The following is a 19,000-nucleotide window of genomic DNA, read 5'->3' on the forward strand; positions in this document are numbered from 1 at the left end:
TGAAGCAGTGGGAGACAGGGAGAAATGCAACGAAATGAAACAATGTGGAGGTGAAAAACAAGAAGACGAGGCTAAAGAGACCATAAAGCACACAGATGAGAGAGCAAAAGAACAATCCGTGGGGTAGGACTGAAACAACTGCCACCACAGAACAATGACAGAACTACAGGCAAAGCCAAAAGGCTCGAAGGGAAGAGAAGTAATAAAGATTTAGTAGAATGTCGTGTATAATGGCACCTCAGACCGCATCCCTTCTCTCTTGCCCCAGTGGCCGGCAGCCCAGTGACATACTGGGGCCTCTGGTCAGGGCTGGGGGCTCTGCCAGAGGGCTTCCACACGGTGCGCGAGAGGGGACGTGTGGCCAATCGCTGCACTTTCTCCACTTGGCAGCAAGGTCTGAAATGTGGCCGCCGCTCGAAACCCAGCGGCGCCAGGAGAGGCTTGCCAAGGGCTACGGAAAGCGACGGGGAGAAAAGAGAGCCGTGCCTCGGCCCACAGCGGAGGAGAGGACGAGAGACGAGCGGGGACGGCCGGTTGCCGTGGAGAAGGCAACGCCGCGCGGCAGCCTGCGCGCGAATAAAATGGCGGCGGGCGGCAGCGGCCCGTCGCGGGTAAGGCGGCGGTTTGGGCGCGGGGCGACGAGCGGGGAGGCGGGAAGCGGCGCGGTGCAGTGCAGAGGGTGCGGGCCGCACGCTGAGTCGCCCTCGTTGCAGGTGTGCAGAGCGCCGGGCGGCCTCTCGGAGCCCGCCGGGAGCGGCGCGGTGAGCGGCGATTTGCTGGCGCGGGAGGAGCACTACAAGTAAGTGGCGGCCTGGGGGCGGCGGCATCCCCTGCTCGCATCCCCTGCTCGCATCCCCTGCTCGCATCCCCTGCTCGCATCCCCTGCTCGCATCCCCTGCTCGCATCCCCTGCTCGCATCCCCTGCTCGCATCCCCTGCTCGCATCCCCTGCTCGCATCCCCTGCTCGCATCCCCTGCTCGCATCCCCTGCTCGCATCCCCTGCTCGCATCCCCTGCTCGCATCCCCTGCTCGCATCCCCTGCTCGCATCCCCTGCACCGCTCGCTGCGGGCTGGCGGGGAATCGATCCCCGCTGTCCGAATCTCTGAAGCGCTCGTTCCAGAGCGCGCTGAGAACGAGGCTGTAACTTCTCTCCTTCCATCAACCCCGGGGCGGCTGTGCACCGCGCTGGGCATCGCTTCTCTCAGGGGCTTTCGGTTTTGCTACTTAACAAAATGGCGTTACTCGTCCTACTAACCTGCATATGAATATGGTGACACGTTTTAATTGTATATTCACGTCATTGAACGCCACTGCTTCTATAATCCCTGCTTCAAAGTACGCTTCGGGATCGTGACTGAAAACAGAAGTGCTGTGGAGTTAAGGATGTAAAATGTGGTTTAAGCAGTGACATGACAGAAAACAAGGACACCCTTTCTGTCTCAGAACGGCTGTGCAGCCTGGAGGAGAGGAGACCTGAGAGCGGCCTTTCAGTATCTGAACGGGGGCTGTAAGAAAGAAGGGAACATGCACATCAGCAGGGTGTGCTGTGACAGGACAAGGGGAAATGGTTTCACATTAAAGGAGGGGAGTTTTATGCTGGATATAAGGAAGAAGTTTTTACAGTAAGTTTGGTGAGGCACTGGCACAGATTGCCCAGAGATGTGGGTGCTCCATCCTTGGAGACACCCAAGGCCAGGCTGGAGAGGCTCTGAGCACCTGAGGGAGTTGTTAGGTGTGCCTGTTCAGCGCAGGGGAGTTGGGATAGATGGCCTTCTAGCATTCATTCCAACTAAAGCCATTCTGTGATTCTATTACAGTCTAAACATGTGTACACGGTGTTTTGTTACTATAGATTTGATAGAAAGCCAGGACACTGATGAAATCAACTTGAATAATACCCTGTAGTATTTGCTGCTCCTTTGCAGGAGTTATTAAAATTTCACTTCAGGCAGGTGCTAACAGGCTCACATCTACATCTTTAAATGTTTCAGAAACTCAGTGACAAGCATTGTCATTGTACTCTTTCAGGAAACTGAATGCAGAATTAGAAGCAAAAAGAGAAAAACTGATGCGTCAGACCGAAGAAGTCATGGTGAGTAGGTTATGCAGGCTGTTACATAATTCAGCCTTGGTTCACATGGACGCAGGGTCAAGTTTCAAAAGAAATTATTTCAACTGTGACAACTAAAAGTAGTTTTGTTTCAGATTCAATCTAAGCTTTTCTTGCCTTTTCTCAACCCCCTTCCTTCAAAATTGTAAACTTTACTAAAAACACGTGCAGTAATAGTATATAATAGAATTTCATCAGATAAATGGATATTCACATAACTGTGTAGGGCATTTGTGCACTTATACATAAGATCAGCTGAAAAAGCTTTTTGTGATGGTTAAATATAGTGTCTGCAACGGTTTTATGTCTTAAATAAAATGCTATTTTGGTATTTGAAAACCAGATGCTGCAATAACTAGTGAAATACATAGCTGAAGCTGACAGGAGTACAAAGAATAAGCAATATAAATAGAAAATATGTACTTAGTTAGAGGGAAACTTTCTTAAAACAGAAGAAAACTTCCTGTTTATTGTTAGTATTATCTTTTAACATTAGTGTGGCTTTGGGCCAATTTTTATATGAAAATTGGTCAAGTTATTAAAAAAAAAAAAAAGAGAGCTGGAGTGATCTGCTTTATACCTAAGACACCTTTAGAGAACGTTCCCTCCTTATTAGAAATTTTCAAAATATGGTTTCACTCAAATAAAAAAAGCTTAAAAACCAAAATATTTTGCCTATTTATTAAACTTCATTCTTTGTGTACTATGAAAGCATACATTCCTCTAGAGTTCTGGTAAGTTTGAACAGAAGCAGATGAAGCACCCAAAATAGCATCTAGTCTCTTTCCTTTGAAAAACAGCAACAACCAAACCACTTTTTTTCCCCCTCTAAATGCAGCTGCAGATCGAATATTGTTGGGACACTTAATAACCCATGTAGCACTGCCTGATTGCACAGATGCACATTTAACAACAAAAGAAAAGCAAGTCAGAATTTAAAAAGAAAACAGGATAACTACTTTTAGCTCTGGATTATGCTTTCTAACTGTTTCTTAGCAACACAGAAGCTATCTCAACATTTAACGTTTGACTAAATTGTTCTCTAAAGAACATAACAGCATATCAATGTCTGAATTATGGCTGTATTGTATGAATGAAGACTTATATTTAAGCCTTGTGCTGTAATACAGCAAACTGAAAGTTTGTTCCACTTGCTATGTGTTTCTACCTCCGCATTTCAGAGAAAGGGAGGATAACAGCATCTAAGATGATAAGTTTGCAGAAGCTTTAAGTTACACTTTCTGAAGCAGAAATAAATATTTGGGGATAGCAGCAGTTTTTTGATGTCAAGCTATCTTTTCTTATGTTTAAAAAATCCTTTTCTACAGTAGACTTAAGTGGCCATGTCTACTATAGTTTCACTGTGATATATGAATACATAATTTCTCTTTTATTGTTCAAATTCTCCCCAAATTTACTTCTGTCTTTTCCTTAATAAAGAAGAGCCAACAAGAGACACTATCTAGACCAATTTCAGTACAAACTAAGTACTGTGAAGATGACAAACAGAGGTACGTACTTTACAATTGCTATGCATATTTCATGGGGAATCTCTGGTAATCATCTGTACTCCCTGACTTGTCCTAGTCATGCTTTGCAGCATAGACCACTGAATTAGTGGTGTCTAAATATTATCCTATTGTTTTAAATAACTGATACTAAACCAGTGTTCCTTGTTTTCGTACAAGTCTTAATTTTGCTGAAATAGTCTATCTAGGAGACTAAGTAGTTCAAGTATCTGTAAAAATGCAAGTAACCAGTTTTGCTTATAAAGAAATAGTTTTTATCTTCATTCTAATTTTACTTGGCTTAAGTGCTGTGGAACAGGAAATGCACTATTTAAAGAAATAGCAACAAAAAACCCACAACAACAAAGAAACCCAAGATAGACAAACATTCAGCTGCCACCATCTGGAATTTTGATATCATTACACTTTACATACTTCTAATCTGTAAGAATTTATGCCTAAATGTGGGTTTTGGCCTCTATGTTCAAATCTGTTAGCTGTAGAGTGGTACCTGGCAGTATTTACTCAGTTGTTCAAAGGTTTGTATATTGGTAGCACTGAAAGTGGCTAAGTTGGAGATATGCTAATATACAGTTTAATGGGGATCTGATCTACTATATTACCAAATTTGTGTGAAAAAGTCTGTGATGGAAGCCTGCACACCAGTAAAAACCTTTGCTACTACAGTAACAATTATTTCTGAGCTATTTTGAGGCTGTTTCTGAAGTTGTGAAGGTCAGGAAAAAAAAAAAACAAATAAAAAATGCACCATCTCTTACTGGTATAGCCTTGCATTGTAAACATATTCTAGTGCATAGATCCTCTTTAGTATTATATTCTGCTGGCTGAACTTTGAATACTTGACAGAAGATTTCTATGAATTTCAAAACAAAGTTGAACTATAGAGTAACTTTACAAATTAATGTGATCAGAGGAATGAGCCCTATAAAGAGTTAGCAGCTATGGTGGTATACATTTGAAATAAATGGAAGTGCTGGAATCATTATGAAAATGTTGGTAAGTAGTGCATCAGAGCAGCAGCTAATCTACCAATTATCTACATAAATTAAAAGATCTCAAAACAAGCACTGTGTTCTGGTAAACAGGGATAGAAGAGAATTGAAATCCCATGCTGGAGTGAAAAAAAAATACAAGCGTATGTTAGAAATCAGGCACACTGATTATCCATGAGTGAACATTGAGGCCATTCAATTAGATTAGTTCCAAGTATTTGATATTTATTTTTCCTGCAAAATTATGCAAGCAAATATGCCATAAATCCACAAGAAGCATCTAAAATCTTTTTGAAGCAAGTTTCATTATTTCCTGTATGGAAAATGAACACTAGAGACACTGGAATGAAGGGAAAACATTGAGATTAAGTAAGAGACAGGATGAGAAAAAAGACAAGTGGCAAAAATTAATAAGAAAAATATTCAAGTCATTCTCTAGGGATGTATTTTAAAATAAGTAATGGAGGAGATTTTATAGCTCAATTTTTGCAGAGAAATGTGAATTCCCCAGAGACAAAGCAGCTCCACTGACACTGCATTGAAATCAGCTTTTGTTTACACTTTTGCTCTTCAGAGCATCACCAGGCTCACGGAGATGGGATCTGTGTGCGCATGGGCAGGCGGGGGGGGGGGCAGGCTTTGAATAGGATTAGCAAAACACAAAGGGTTTGCTCATGCACATGCACCTCGTATGTACTGCTGAGATGGAAATGCTAAACATGAGCTTCTGTTTCAGTGTCACTGCAACTGTCCAGCTGCCTATTTTATACCTTTTCACGTTTTACATATTCATTTCACTTACTGAGCAACTACAGAGCTGTATTGCAAGGCTTTAAAAGAGTGTTGTGGGAAAGAAGGGGAAAAAACTCTAATAAGGATAAACAAATTTAAGAAATTTGGTGACGATGAGGTTTTTATTTGTTTTGTGAGGAAGGCTGGGCACAAGGGACTCAGTAGGAACAGATCAGTCTATTGATCAAAAGAATGCTTTGTTTTTTTGAGCATCAAATGTTGTATTTTCTTATTTTTCAGAAAATGTAGCTGTTATTTCTGTGGCAACAACTCCTCACTTTCTACGTCCTCTAAAACTAGCCAATAGGAAGGGAGCATGAGGAAAATAGGGTAAATAGACAAAAACTAATCATCCTATTCTTGAAGTCTGTTGCCAGCCACGCAGATAATTTCTCCTGTGCTGGTTTTGGTTTTGTTTGGATATTTTTTTTTTTTTTTGGATTAGTACATTCTGGAGCTTTGTTCAGATAATTCTTGTTGCTGAATGGGTGTCTAAAATTTTTTAAAGGCAAAACCTAAATATTTGTCTAGGTCAGCTGGACCGAAATACTGAGGTGACTTCATGTGCCTAAAATTTAAAATTTATTACAAATATAAGCTTACGTGTTAATTGAGGAGTTAGAAGCTGTAAAAAGTGGTAGAAAAAGGTAATCATTCATGGGATTGATAGAGATCTATGTAACTCTGAAAACAAAGAAATTGTACATCTGACATGAAACTTGAATAGTACACAACATGCTAAAATTTTCTGCTGTCTTCCAAAATAATCATTTAACCTGAAATTTGGTTTTCAGCCAAATAAATAGATAAGAAAGCTACTCTTTCACTCCGTCCTCCCTGCTCCCCCCCAATCTATAAAATGGATACAGTATTGGCAATATGTATTTCAGAGGAAATTCTGTGAGACTTTAAAAATTTACCTTAAATAAATTGCTCCCATCTCCCATTTATTTTACTGTCCCTGTCAACTGCCAACAGTCAATGTAAGCATTTCCATTCTCAGAGGTAGAGAACACAGGCCTATATCTTTATTGTCTTGCATTAATTCACTTACTGGAATGTCAGGTGAGCATCTGAGTCACTGAACTGCTGGTGATCTTTGGTCCTGTTGCCTGTCTCCTGCTGAAGCTGTTAAGGCTCCATCCATACACTAGCTAAGTGCTCCCTGGTACAAGGAATCACTGGTCATATTTGCTGCAGTTACCTGCACTGCAAGAGATGAGATTCAGATTCCAGTACATAAGCAAACTGTTGTGTTGGAGACCATAATGGAATGATTATCCTAGACTCCTCAGGTGATTTATGCAGCAAATGAGATAGAATGGAAATGGGAATGAGGCTGAATTTATGATTGGACCTGGCATATGTTCCTACATTCTGCTGATGGTAGATACATCTAATGTTACTCTCCTAATCCAGGTGATGGAGGATTGTTATCACAAAAATGTTGATTTTTGCTATACTCAGTGAACTTATTTATTTTTTTTTCCTGCAGAGATCCACTCTTTCTTAAAGTTTCGTCTCTTACGCACTCTCACACCAAGGTATCAAACTCAAAATTATTCTAACTAATTTTGCTTCTGCCTATTTCTTCTGTCTTTGAGGCCATGCTGTATGGGGCTTACATGGGTAGGGAGCCTGAGGGAAAGGATGCTCAGAGCAGACTGTTACAGGGACAGATGGAGCAGCATCTCCAATACTTTCTTCTGCAGCTCCACCACTGGTTAAGTAGGCTTCCACTATATTTCATTTTTGTACTTTAAATTTCTCTTCTGTAAAAGCTTATTTGTCACTTGTAAGTGCAAAACATAATTCATTTCTTCCTTTCCCCAGTGTAATACTAAGGGCAGTTCTACAGCCTTTTTGTGGTCAAAAGAATTTAATACTGGATGGAAAATGCAAAGGGAAAGGGAGATTTAAATTAGGAACAAACTAATGTAACTTGCTGGTCTCCAATTAGAATTACAGTGAGTTTTTCAGCAGACAAATTAAAGTTTCCAGAATGTTCTTCACACTTACCATTTACTTGGATGAAAGAAACAAAATGTTGTTAGATCTTTCTTTAGAGATCTTAAATTATAACAGTACTATTTTTTTTGGAAAAGGCATTTTTGAAGACACGATAAACAGTGTTCAAAGAAGCACAGTCCACAGCAAATAGTTAATAACTTGATAATACCTGGGAGCCTTATCATCAATTAACTTATTATTTATTATGAGCGCATCTGAAAAAGAGCCTACCAGGTAGTAATGTTTCAATGTATATAATTTGGGCATATGGGCATAAAATATGCAACATAATGACTAGTACAAATAAAACTGAATAAATCTAAGATACTGAGACTTTGGAAATCGTATGTTGGGCTTGAATATATGAAAAAGGGGGGAAATAAAAAGACAAAACACATGCTAGCAACAAGTCATTACTAACTAATAAAAATCCCTGTTTTCTGGGAAATCTTACAGCCATCAAACAAAAAGAAATGTGCTTCTGCATCCATGGTTCAGAATAGAACGTATTGTGGAAATAAAGGGAAAAGAATAACGTCAAGGTATATTACACATGTTTTGTTGTTGTTTGTAATCAAGAATTTTGGGTTTTGTTTTTGTCTTAGCAGGGTGTTTTTATTCATCCATGCTTCTACATTTATATATATATATCTGTATGACAAAATGCACCAAGTTATTTCTGTAGTCAGCTCCCCCAGGTAGCTGTCTGGTTACCTAAACTCACCTCCACTCAAGCTTTTCTGGAGGCTGACAAAGTTAAGCTCTGTTAATTCTGTCAGTAAAAGGATGCCCAGTGAGCACACTCAAAATGCATCTGGGGTAAACAGAGTTCACAGCAGTGATGCAGGCTAATTTGTGATCAGACCTGTTATGGGAAACATGAGGCCTTCTAGCTTCTCTGCTATTTTGGTGAATCTAGGGCTACAGAACTAGAGAAAGTCAGTAACAGTACCACAGCCTTCTGGGGTTTTCAGTTTTTGCTGAACAGCTACATCTCTGATAGCAAATTCAAGGTCATAAGACCAAGAAATTGGGTTCTGAACAGAAGAGTAGAGAAATAATAGAAAAATGTTTGTGGATAAAATCCTGAGCGCAAATGAAAACTGCCACAAGAGAAAGCATGGACACATACCAAAATAGGATAAAAATGGTCTGCAGAGTGACAGAACACAGAATCAGTACTGGCCAAGAACATCTTTTGAGATGTGGGAGTCACTTGTGGACCCTTTCTACCTCCTGGATTCCACTGAGGTTGTTGTGCTGACACCATATCATGAGATTTAGGAATAGAGTTGCACAGGTGCAGAACCTATAAGGTGAACTCAAAGTTGTAGGAGAAGGCGACCTATGCAGCATCTGTGTTGTATGCATTGTGTTCACTGCTGTTATAAAAACTAACATTTGCAACTTCTAGGATTAGTGAACTGTCCTATCCAATAATAAGATTAGAACTGACAAGGGAAAAAATTGAAATTTAAGACAATAGTTAAGCCCTAAAGAGCATTCCTGTTTCTTTCCCCTACTCTGAGGTATGAAGTTGTTGGATGAGAAAGAGGCAGTACTAAAATCATCCTCGTAGAAAATAGTAATTTATCTGCTTCTACATTATAATACAAAGGCTGTTGTAATCATGTGGAAGATAATAGTATTTTACATAAGGAAAATGAGAAATTGCCATTGGTTAGTTTTTGGGAGAGCAAGCAATGAAGTTGCATTACATACAGCAAATAGTGTATTTCTGTAATTTCTGCTTTATATTTTAAATGTAAAACAGTGCTTTTGGGTTTTTTGTTGTTGTGGTTTTTTTGTTTTTTGTTTTTTTTCCTTCTTGCTTGATTTTAGTTCAGAAATCAATCTGGAAACACAAAACGCTGATGATGTTGCAGTGTTGGAGGATTGCACTGGTTTTTCTTTAGCAAAAACAGTGAGTGAAATTGAAGGAAAAGTAGAGAAAGGAGGCTTGCCAGATTGTCTGGATGATGATATTATTCCAAACACTGCAAGTGAAGTTGGAGCAGGTAGGTTTCATCTGTTATTTGTACACCCTGACTGCTAGTAATGATTTTTCCTAAGGGGGGAAAAGAAAAAATTATGTAGAAATTATAGGGAAAGTTTTATGCCCTTAAGTTATACTGTGTTAAAATGAAAAGGTTTTTCTTAAGTAGTCCTAAAGGAAGATAGGTCATATGTGAATAATCATGGGGGGGAAAAAGTGAATTTTTGTCTTGATTTCCTTCTTACAAGAAGGCATCTGAACCTTTACAAATGTTGAATATATGGATAACACAATTTCAGGAAGCAGAAATACATGATGCTCAGCTTATGCTTCCAAAAAAATAAACTTCAGGGTTTTTTTGCAAATTCTGCCTTTAGAGAAAAGATTCTCCTCAAATCTGTGGATTAAGTGGCTTGAGTGAAGTGATGTTGCTGTTACAGTGCATGAATGAGGACCCCCCAGATATTCGTGCTCTGAGTTAATGTTGCTTTGTCCTAGAAATGGAGTGGGAAGGGAGACTGCCACATTTGCCAGTGAAGATAAAGGCATGATGCACATCTGTCTTTTTGGCTCTGGGGTGTTAAAAGGTTTATGTCATTTCTTACAATGACAAAGTAAGCATGAAGTCAGATTCACTGCAGCAATTGAAAAAATGCAAAAAAAAAAAAACCCCTCCTCATATAATCTAACAGCTCTGTGTCAGCAAGCATACTTACACAGAATTAGCTTGGTTTCTAACCTCATCTAATTGTGTTCAAATCTTTCTTTAAATCTCCCAATACAGATCCTCAGGTTTTTATTTATTATAGTTCTTTTTCATTGCTTGGTACTGCAGTGGAATCTTACACCTCAAGGGGAGTTGTTATTGGTGCTCATGAGTAGTGAGGATTATTTCTGTTGCTTTAATGATGAAGTGAACTGAAAACACTGTGGAATGGTTTATCCTTCTAAAATTTGTCATTGCCTGTTGAGAACACCTGGAATGCCTCAGACAGCAGCAGTTCATCCTTAACATGGTAAAGAAATAGTTGCTGAGCAGATTAGCAGGGTAAATCTCAAAACCAGTTACAATCATCATAAGAAAGTAAACATATATACTAAGTAGCCCCTGTTACTGGGGGACTGGGCCCACACTTACTCTGAAGGAAGATTTTGTAACCAAGTCATTAATGGTAAAAGGAAAGCTGCTTACCCCTCCCCAACAGAAACACTAGCAAACACCACAAAGTTGGATTTAAAGCAAGCTAAACAAAGTATTTTTTCCTATAGTCTGTAACCGAATTAGATAACCTACTGCCCCAGGACATTGTGAGTATCTGCATATAATGTGTTTTAAGGGAAATGGTAATACAGAAGTACATGAGGGAATTAAATGTGATGTCTTCAGTATGTCTGCAGCTCAGGAAGTTACAATTTCAGCTGCACCCTACAGCTCATAAGGTGTGTGAAATAAAAGGAATTCTACTTAGAATTCTCTATTAGGAATTTTCAGAGCAAACTAACAGATGTGCCCATCCATCCATTCCTATTCAGCTTCTGATACACTCCTCCTCTCCTTCATTCTTTTCCCACTGTACCTGCTGTGCATAGTGGCCGTTCCTGTGTTGCTCAGCTTGATCCTCATTTTGTTTCCATGCCTTGTGCATGTGGAAGTTCAAAGGCAGTTCCTCGTGAATAATCCGTGAGAGAGTGGGAAATGGGAAGCAGAAGAACATGCTCTCTTCCCCTCCCCTTGTTTTGTCACAACACTAGTATATGTTCCAGCTGCCCCAGAGCAGGAGAGTACTGCATTTGGGAAAAACACCCTCTGAATGTGTTGGATCTTAAATGGTTGAGTATTGTTAGAAGTGTTCTTAAAAAAGCACAGACTACTGCGTAGAGGAGTATTTACCTATTAGGAGGGATTTGCAGCCTACATTTAATTCCTTGGGAGCAACATAAAGTTAGTTGTAACTCACAAATCACAGTACAGATTGATTGCACTGTAGAATTGTCCTATGACGTAGTTTCTTTGACTTCAAGCATGCTGTAACATATAGTGCAGTATGACAAAAGGTTCCAGAAATGTTCAATTTTGAGAATTGAGTCTTTTATATTCTAGAAGTGCTGTTTTCAGACATTAGAAATAAAAAATCATCCTAAGCTTTCCCTAAGAATTAGAAACTCGCAACATTTATTTAGAAATGTTAGTTTCAATTTACCTATTTCTGTTTAGTAAACTACCAACACAGCATGCTTTTTTTAAAACAAAAAAAAAAGAAAATGAATTGTTGTTACATTGCTCTTGTCTCTTTTCTACATTGAATTATGAGTCCTTGGGGATATTAAGTGTAACTTTTTATCTGTGCAGAAACACAAATCAGGTTTCTTAAGGCAAAGTTACGTGTTGTGCAGGAAGAGCTGGATAGCATCGTGTGCGAATGCAGGAGAAAGGTAAGTTTTCTTATCTGTGAAAAAACTCAGAGTCTGTCCCCCTGGCAGTCTGAAATAGAAGACTGCAGAAATGAGGAGAAAAAGAATATAGATTTGTTTTTTGTAGTACTGCCCTGCTGAATTGGTGGTTTGTTTTCTTAGTTTGTCTTCACAGCTATTGTGAAATCCATCATGAGGCATCTCGATATTTTAAAATAACAGCACTTTTCAAAAATGATAATCTTTATATCTGCAATGCATATTTTGTAAATAGAAGTGCTAATATATTGCTATCACATTTTTCTCCTGCAATCTTTTGTTTGCTTTTGCTAACTGCTGACAAACAGGATGATGAAAATCAGAATTTAAAATCTCAGCTTAAAGATACTGAAGAAGAAAGGACGAGACTGCAACGAAAGATCAGCGTGCAGCAGTCTCAGACTGAGAAATACAAGATGTTATCACAAGAAGCAAGCAAAAAGTGTGAAGGATTACAGCAAGAGGTTGTTGCGCTAGGAAAGGTATTGCAAATATTAGTCTCATTTATCTCACAGTGGGGGAAATCATCAGATTAGTCCCTTCAGACAAGTTCAACATATTTGTATCCAGCAATTCCATTCACATTTCCAATCTCCAAAAACAGCTTTAGAAATTGTATTTTGAAATTGTATTTTGTATCACTTTGTAAGAGAGAGAAATGATCGATTTTGATACTTGCTTTTCTTCTGCTTCTAAAATCATACTCTGTATTTTAGCAAAAGATATGCAAGAGACAAAGCAACCTTTTCAGAAACTACCATGAAATCCATAAAGTCTTGAAAAATACAAGGAAATTTTTCTGACGTTTTCTTGTAGCTGTTAAAAATTACTTCTGGTAATGATAGCTTTGGTGTAAATTGCAGAACTTGTTGAAAGTTTCAAAAACAAAACAAAACTACAAGTAGAGGAAAGGGTCTCTTTGTCCTCTGAAACGGTCTGTGTGTAAACCAGCCACTGCAGGTTGGATGTATCAGTATTAACTTGCCCAGTCAGAGCGGACAGCCTTACACCCAGCTTTGTTTGTTTGGAACTTAATTTAAGAGTAGCATGTATTTTTCTGTAATTGCTGAGAGCTGGAGAGGTTGACAAGAAAATCATGTAATACTTCCAGTCGGTTGGTTATATGTAATGTAACCAGGAGAATGTTAGACTCAAAACACGGGGAAGACAGAATACACTGTGCAGAATATGGTCTCTTTCCTCAGTTGCCTTTGCTTGGGATTTTTTCCCTCACTTGCTTCAGTTATTCCTAATCTGGTGCATTTTCTAGAAGCTGACAAGGTTTCTCACTAGATTTGATCATGACAAATAATGGTACTACTATAAAACACTGAGAAGGGAGGGTGGAAAAAGGCAGTTCAGAAACAAGAGAGCTTGAAGGTTGAAGGCTAACAAAAAGCCCCTTCCCGTTTGCTTAACAGAATGTCTTTATGTACCCAAAAGTTTGATAGTTTTTTTCTTTAAAAAAAAAAAAGTCTGTTTCTTTCTCACAAATGACAAGATGTGCTCTTTCTGCCAGAACTGCTTATTTCTTCTACTTTGTCTTTTATCTATATTCCCCAACCTTTAATCTCATTACTGCTTCTCAGCTTGGTCTCTTTTCCTTATTTCCTGACTTGCAGCACTAATACTTATCATATCAGAGATGAGAGGGAACTGTTTTGATTGTTGCCATAAACACTTGATGAACTACTTTCAGCTAGATGAAATAGTTACTGCCCTGAGGCATCTTAAGCAGGCTGTTTTAACTTCTTGTTGTTAATTACATGTGATAATCTGTGAGAAAAAGAGGTGAAAAAAAAGCAGCTGCAATAATAGTTGCTGTTCCAAAATCTGCTCCAGGTTGGACACAGCAGCACTTCCCATCTTTTGCACTGAGCATACAACTTATTTTTTTCCAGTCAATCCCATAGTCTTACATGATCAGTTCACAGTACATTTAAGGGAATGTTAAGAGATTTTTAGAAAGACAGACCCATCTTCAAGATGTATGAGGTGAAAGGAAAAGGACATCAGAGTAGTGAAATTGATGTTATTTGATTCTGTTTGCAGGCCACAGAAATCCACTCAAATTCTCACGGATGACCATCGCTGTAAACGTGTTGCTTTTGTGGCATGCCTTAAAGTACCATGATTCATAACTTTTGTTTTTATCCTTTGCTTCCTGTGTAGGAATTAGAGAATTTAAAGCGTGTACAAAAACAAGCTGCAAGCAGACAGAGCGCAACAGAGGTTCGCTTAAATAGGGCCCTGGAAGAAGCAGAAAAGTATAAAGCAGAGCTGAATAAACTGAAGCAAAGTAACAAGGTACAGTGGCTTAGAAAAACAAAGTCTGTGATTATTCAGTAATGCTAGAAGGAGCCCAGAGGCTTGATCAGCTTTGGAAGTATGCCATCGTTTACAGGCTACCCCAGAAGTAACTTACAAAAGATCAGCAAGGGGCCTGGTAACTTATTGCTACTGATAATACTGCAGGAAAAGATGCATAGAATAAAATCAGAGCCTGTCTGCCCCTCTTTTTTGAAATAAGATGTGCCTGCAGAGAGAGAGAGAGAGAGAGAGACTTAAACACCTAATACGTACACAGGCAAACTACAATATTAATCTACCTTGTTAGAAGCCAGTAAATGCCCTCTTTTGAGTTTTTATTAAGTTTTGGTGAGGGAATATTTTAAGGCATCCAGTTTATTTCCCAATGTGTCGTGGCTAACATCTGCCATTTATAATGTTACACCAAGTTTCTCCAGTTAAAGCTTTACTTAAATGAATAATACATTTCTCACCTTCCCATGGCAGGATGTAGCTAGCCGAGAACTCAAAACAATTGAAGAATTAAAGGCAGAAAACAAGAAACTGCAGAAACAAAAAGGAGAACTAATAACAGGTTTCAAAAAGCAGCTGAAGTTAATTGATATTTTAAAGAGACAAAAGGTAAGAACCTAAATATTGTTGTCTTTCAAATAACTTGGCTAAACTTGCCTGTTTTCAAGTGATGCACTCACATAAATCACAGCCCCAAGAACAGAAATTTTCAGTGCAGTGGAACAGCTGCTTCACTTTCATTAGTACACATCACTATTGTCCTCTTTGGAATTGGCTCAATTCCTAACTTGGAACATATCCTGTCATGGTGAAAGATTACCACCAACAAGCTTTGAGACCACGAGTACCTGTTTGTTTAAGAAAAGAAATACTGCTCAGGTAGTACCTGCAAGCAGCTCCCTGTGGTGCTGCATCAATACAATTCATTTTAGCATTGAGTTTTGTCGTCTCTTTCTCCAGCATGTTTCTTACTTTATCAACAGCTGTACCTCTAGCGCCCTCTCACGATTAAGCCGTTACATTTCAGCCCCACATTTTTCCTGGATTCTCAAAGTATGCCCTTATCTATTAATATTGCCTCTTGGTGCTTGTATTCTGAAGTGTTCTGTACATGTACAGATCTGGAACAAAGTGGAAGACCCTGCAGGTTTTGATGAAAGCAAATTGAAGTGAAAAGAGTATGTTCTAAAAGATGTTGCCCAAACAAAAAAAAATTTCCATTTATTGATGCATTTAGGTCTTACACTCCCAACACAGCTTTTGCTTAAAAGAGTGATTGCATCCAATCCTAACTCAGTTTTCTTTCTGAGGCTGCACAGGAGACTTGCAGGGCTAAATGCCTCAGAATAGTGTAAATATGATCTTAATTTCACAGTGGTTCACATTTACTTAGTGCTGAACCTTTATTGAGGCAAAGCACTGAACAGCATAGAATGAGAAGTATCAGTGGTAGAGTTAAGGCTCTTCTTTTTGCACTCACAAACCAAGGCTATCAGATAAAGAAAGCAAGGAATGGTGACTTGAGCAGAAGCACCTTAGAAGAAGTAGCCTTGACAATAAGAAAATAGAACATTTACCCTTTACTGCAGTGAGAACCTGACACTTAGTAAACACTTGAACTTGCTGAGCCTCCACAGAGAAAGAACAGTTCTGTATGAAGTGGCAACTTCATAACACAGACTGCACGTACTTAAGAACAGAGAACCACACCATGAAAACACACCCTGGGATTTTGAATACATCTCCTACACAGGACAGAGGAGACCAGTAATAGGAATAAGAACAACTGGGGCTGCTCACATGCTTCCAGTGCATGAATTTTTCTGACCACACCAGAACCAAAAGAAACATTGGAAATAGTGTTAACTTAGCCATGTCTTGCTCTCTTAACTCTTCCAAGTTATTTTGAGAATGGAAAAACCACAGCATTCACACAACAGATACTCCATACATGAGCTAACTCATTCTCTAGAACACCAACTCATTGAAATGAGCACCAAGGAACAGCATTTGACTGAACCAAAATCAGCATCAGATAAACTTCACAAAACTTACATAAAAAATTATTAATACCACATCAAAACTGCAGATAATAGAAGAAACCATTTCCCTTCTGTTAATAAAAACATATACTCACAGAAAAAATTGCTGTTAGTCCTTTCAGAACAGGCAGGGGGTTGAAGAACCTGAGAACAATACCAAATGCTGCCTTTATTCCTCCCAGCAGAAGGAACTGGGAAAGGCAGCTAAGCTCACATGACGCCAATATACGTAATCACCAGAAGAACTTAATTTCATTTCACAGCAGCCTTTTGTTGAATTAAGGAAACCCTAGCCTGGCTGACTTGTGTAGTATATTTGTGGATTCAGATGCACCTCACGTGAAGGTGAGGATATATTACTGCATGAAGTAATAGTAGAATAGTAGAATAGAATAAGAATAGTAGAATAGTAGAAGAAAAAAAAACACCCAAAAAGTATTAAATATCCATTAGCAGGACAAGTTGCAGCTGCCAGCAAGTAGCTGTTGGTATTCAAACTGGTCTTTAGACCATCGTCTGCTTGCCTCAAGATCATAGAAAATCTTAGTTTTAAAAGGAATCTAGTGGAACCAAACCTGAGTTTTAGGCTATCTATCTGTGGGAATTACACATGCTGACTAGGCATTGTTTGGAACCAGCAAGATGTCTGTACATATATAGGGAAAAATCAGACACCTTGTAGATGTGAACTGTGCCTGTTTCCTTCAGAACAATCCTCGTGTTTAAAAAACTGTTCAGCCCGGACACTTTCCTTGCTACTTGAAATGTTGATAAGAGATGAGGGGGATGTGGCATATTTGGGATGTTTACTGTGACAGCAGCTGCAAAGCAGTGAGCTTCCAGGGCTTTCTGGCTGCTGCTTGCTTTTGAGTGATAGCTCTGTGCAAATACATTGGCCTGAAAGTCATCTTGATGACATTCTTGACAATTACAATTTTTAATCAAAAAGCAGCCCTGTAGCAAGCTTAAAATTCTGTTTGTTCCACTCAAAGCAATGTTCTGTTTCCTACACATATGTGCCATAATGGACCGCCTCTGTACAGCAAGACTTACAGCAACACAGCAAAGGGTGGTCAGCTCCAGCCACCTCTCAGCAAGGTGTATTAATTTAATGCTTTGCTTTATGCTGATTAAACTATTTAGGAATCTTTTTGCTAAAATACTAATTTAACATTAAATCATACATTTAGCAGCAGTACTACTCTGACTGAATCTTAGTGACACATTGGATTTGTATAGCTTAAAATTTAGCTGAATATTGATCAGCTTGAACGCATACAGTATTTCTTATGTGTTCTTTAAGAGGACACAGGAATGGTCTGTTTTCCAGTAATTTCTATGCTCCATTAAAAAAATACATATTTAAAGCTATACAAAGAATTAAGAGAAGCCACTGATCCTTTTACTAGAGCTGAAGTTGCAATATTAACCATAAAATTTATCACAATCCTCACATTATAAAATCAAACTGTTGCAAAAAATATGAATAGCAACCTCATCTTAAACAGGTGAGCCTCCATCAGAACCACAGCAGGAAACCAGAGCAATCGATTTGAATCCCCCTTCAGTCATGCAGGTCTTTGTCATTCATGCTGCTTTATCTTCTGCTCCTGATTTATGTTTTATTTCTTTTGAGATGCACATTGAAGCTGCTAGGATGCTTTCTTTTACTGAAGAGGAATTCATGAAAGCTCTTGAGTGGGGAAATGATTGATTCAAACTTGTTTGAAATACAAAACAGACGGTAGGTTGTTTTGGCACTGTAGTGTATGTTGATAGTTAACAAATATATCTCAGAGAATGGATTTTGGTGGTTTTGCTAACACTGAAATTATTTCACTTTCAAAAGCCTGACAGGCTGCTTTGGAATGTCACATGCAATACAGATTTCCTGTGAAGTTCCGAGCCCAGCTGTCTGTTCTGTAAGGAGCCAGGAGGCACAGAGAGCAGGTGAACTTTGTTATCTGTTCTTCTGTTTTAGCATTCAAAACTGTTAATAAGGTACCATTCAGTCTAAAGAGAAGCCAGAGTGACTACAATCTGATACAGCTTATTGTTTGAAAGTTCCTATTTTATTTAGTCAAGGTAAAAAAAATAAATATAAATATTTATATATTTCTGTGGTCATTAGATACTGGTAATGGATACAGTCAGCAGCAATGGCTCCATATCACAGGTGCTCTACATGCATTATCTCCTGAAAAAGTTTATCATCTCATCATTATAACCGAGTATTAAATAAAAATGTGGGTGTAGATGAGCCATGCGTATGATGTACACTAATGAACAAGAGTAATAAAAGCCCGTGATGGTTAATGAAGCTTTGTTAAACCTCAGCTCTTTCAGTGGATTCCTGAGAGTGATTTAGTAGAACAGTGACACACAAAGTTTGTTTGAAGTGAGGCTATTAGCAATGACTCTGCAAGGTGCTTATAATGAGAGCGGGGCTGGTCTCTTCTCACTGGTGACAGGATGATGGGAAATGGCCTCCAGTTGCACCAGGGTAAGTTTAGGTTGGATATCAAGGAAAACTTCTATACAGATAGGGTTGTGAAGCACTGGAATAGGCTCCCCAGGGAGGTGATTGAGTCACCATCCCTGGATGTGCTTAAAAACCATTTGGATGTGGTGCTCAGGGACCTGATTTAGCAGAGGGTTGTTAGAGTTTGGGGTAGCATGGTTAGGTTATGGCTGGACTGATGATCTTTAAGGTCTTTTCCAACTTGAGCAATTCTATGATTCTATGACTCTGATC

At 39.0% G+C, this 19,000-nt stretch overlaps 1 protein-coding gene across 5 annotated transcripts; it reads left to right on the forward strand.

Moving 5' to 3' along the window:
- The first annotated feature begins 230 nt into the window (after window positions 1–230).
- On the forward strand, window positions 231–17,989 carry TEX9 (testis expressed 9). 5 transcript variants are annotated; one of them, XM_048956497.1, is made up of 12 exons: window positions 231–611; window positions 714–799; window positions 2,030–2,093; window positions 3,552–3,622; window positions 6,920–6,968; window positions 7,891–7,976; window positions 9,277–9,452; window positions 11,781–11,863; window positions 12,190–12,363; window positions 14,054–14,188; window positions 14,678–14,812; window positions 17,882–17,989. In XM_048956497.1, the coding sequence occupies exons 1-12, from the start codon at window positions 231–233 to the stop codon at window positions 17,957–17,959; spliced, it is 1,518 nt and encodes a 505-aa protein (XP_048812454.1). In that variant the 3' UTR covers window positions 17,960–17,989. The 5 variants fall into 5 exon arrangements, with proteins under 5 accessions (XP_048812454.1, XP_048812455.1, XP_048812459.1 ...); XM_048956498.1 differs by having other exon boundaries at window positions 331–611; window positions 3,555–3,622; XM_048956502.1 differs by lacking the exons at window positions 231–611; window positions 3,552–3,622 and having other exon boundaries at window positions 781–799.
- Window positions 17,990–19,000: the final 1,011 nt, after the last annotated feature.

This window comes from Lagopus muta, chromosome 10 (genome assembly GCF_023343835.1).
Source record: "Lagopus muta isolate bLagMut1 chromosome 10, bLagMut1 primary, whole genome shotgun sequence".
Lineage (NCBI taxonomy): Eukaryota > Metazoa > Chordata > Aves > Galliformes > Phasianidae > Lagopus > Lagopus muta.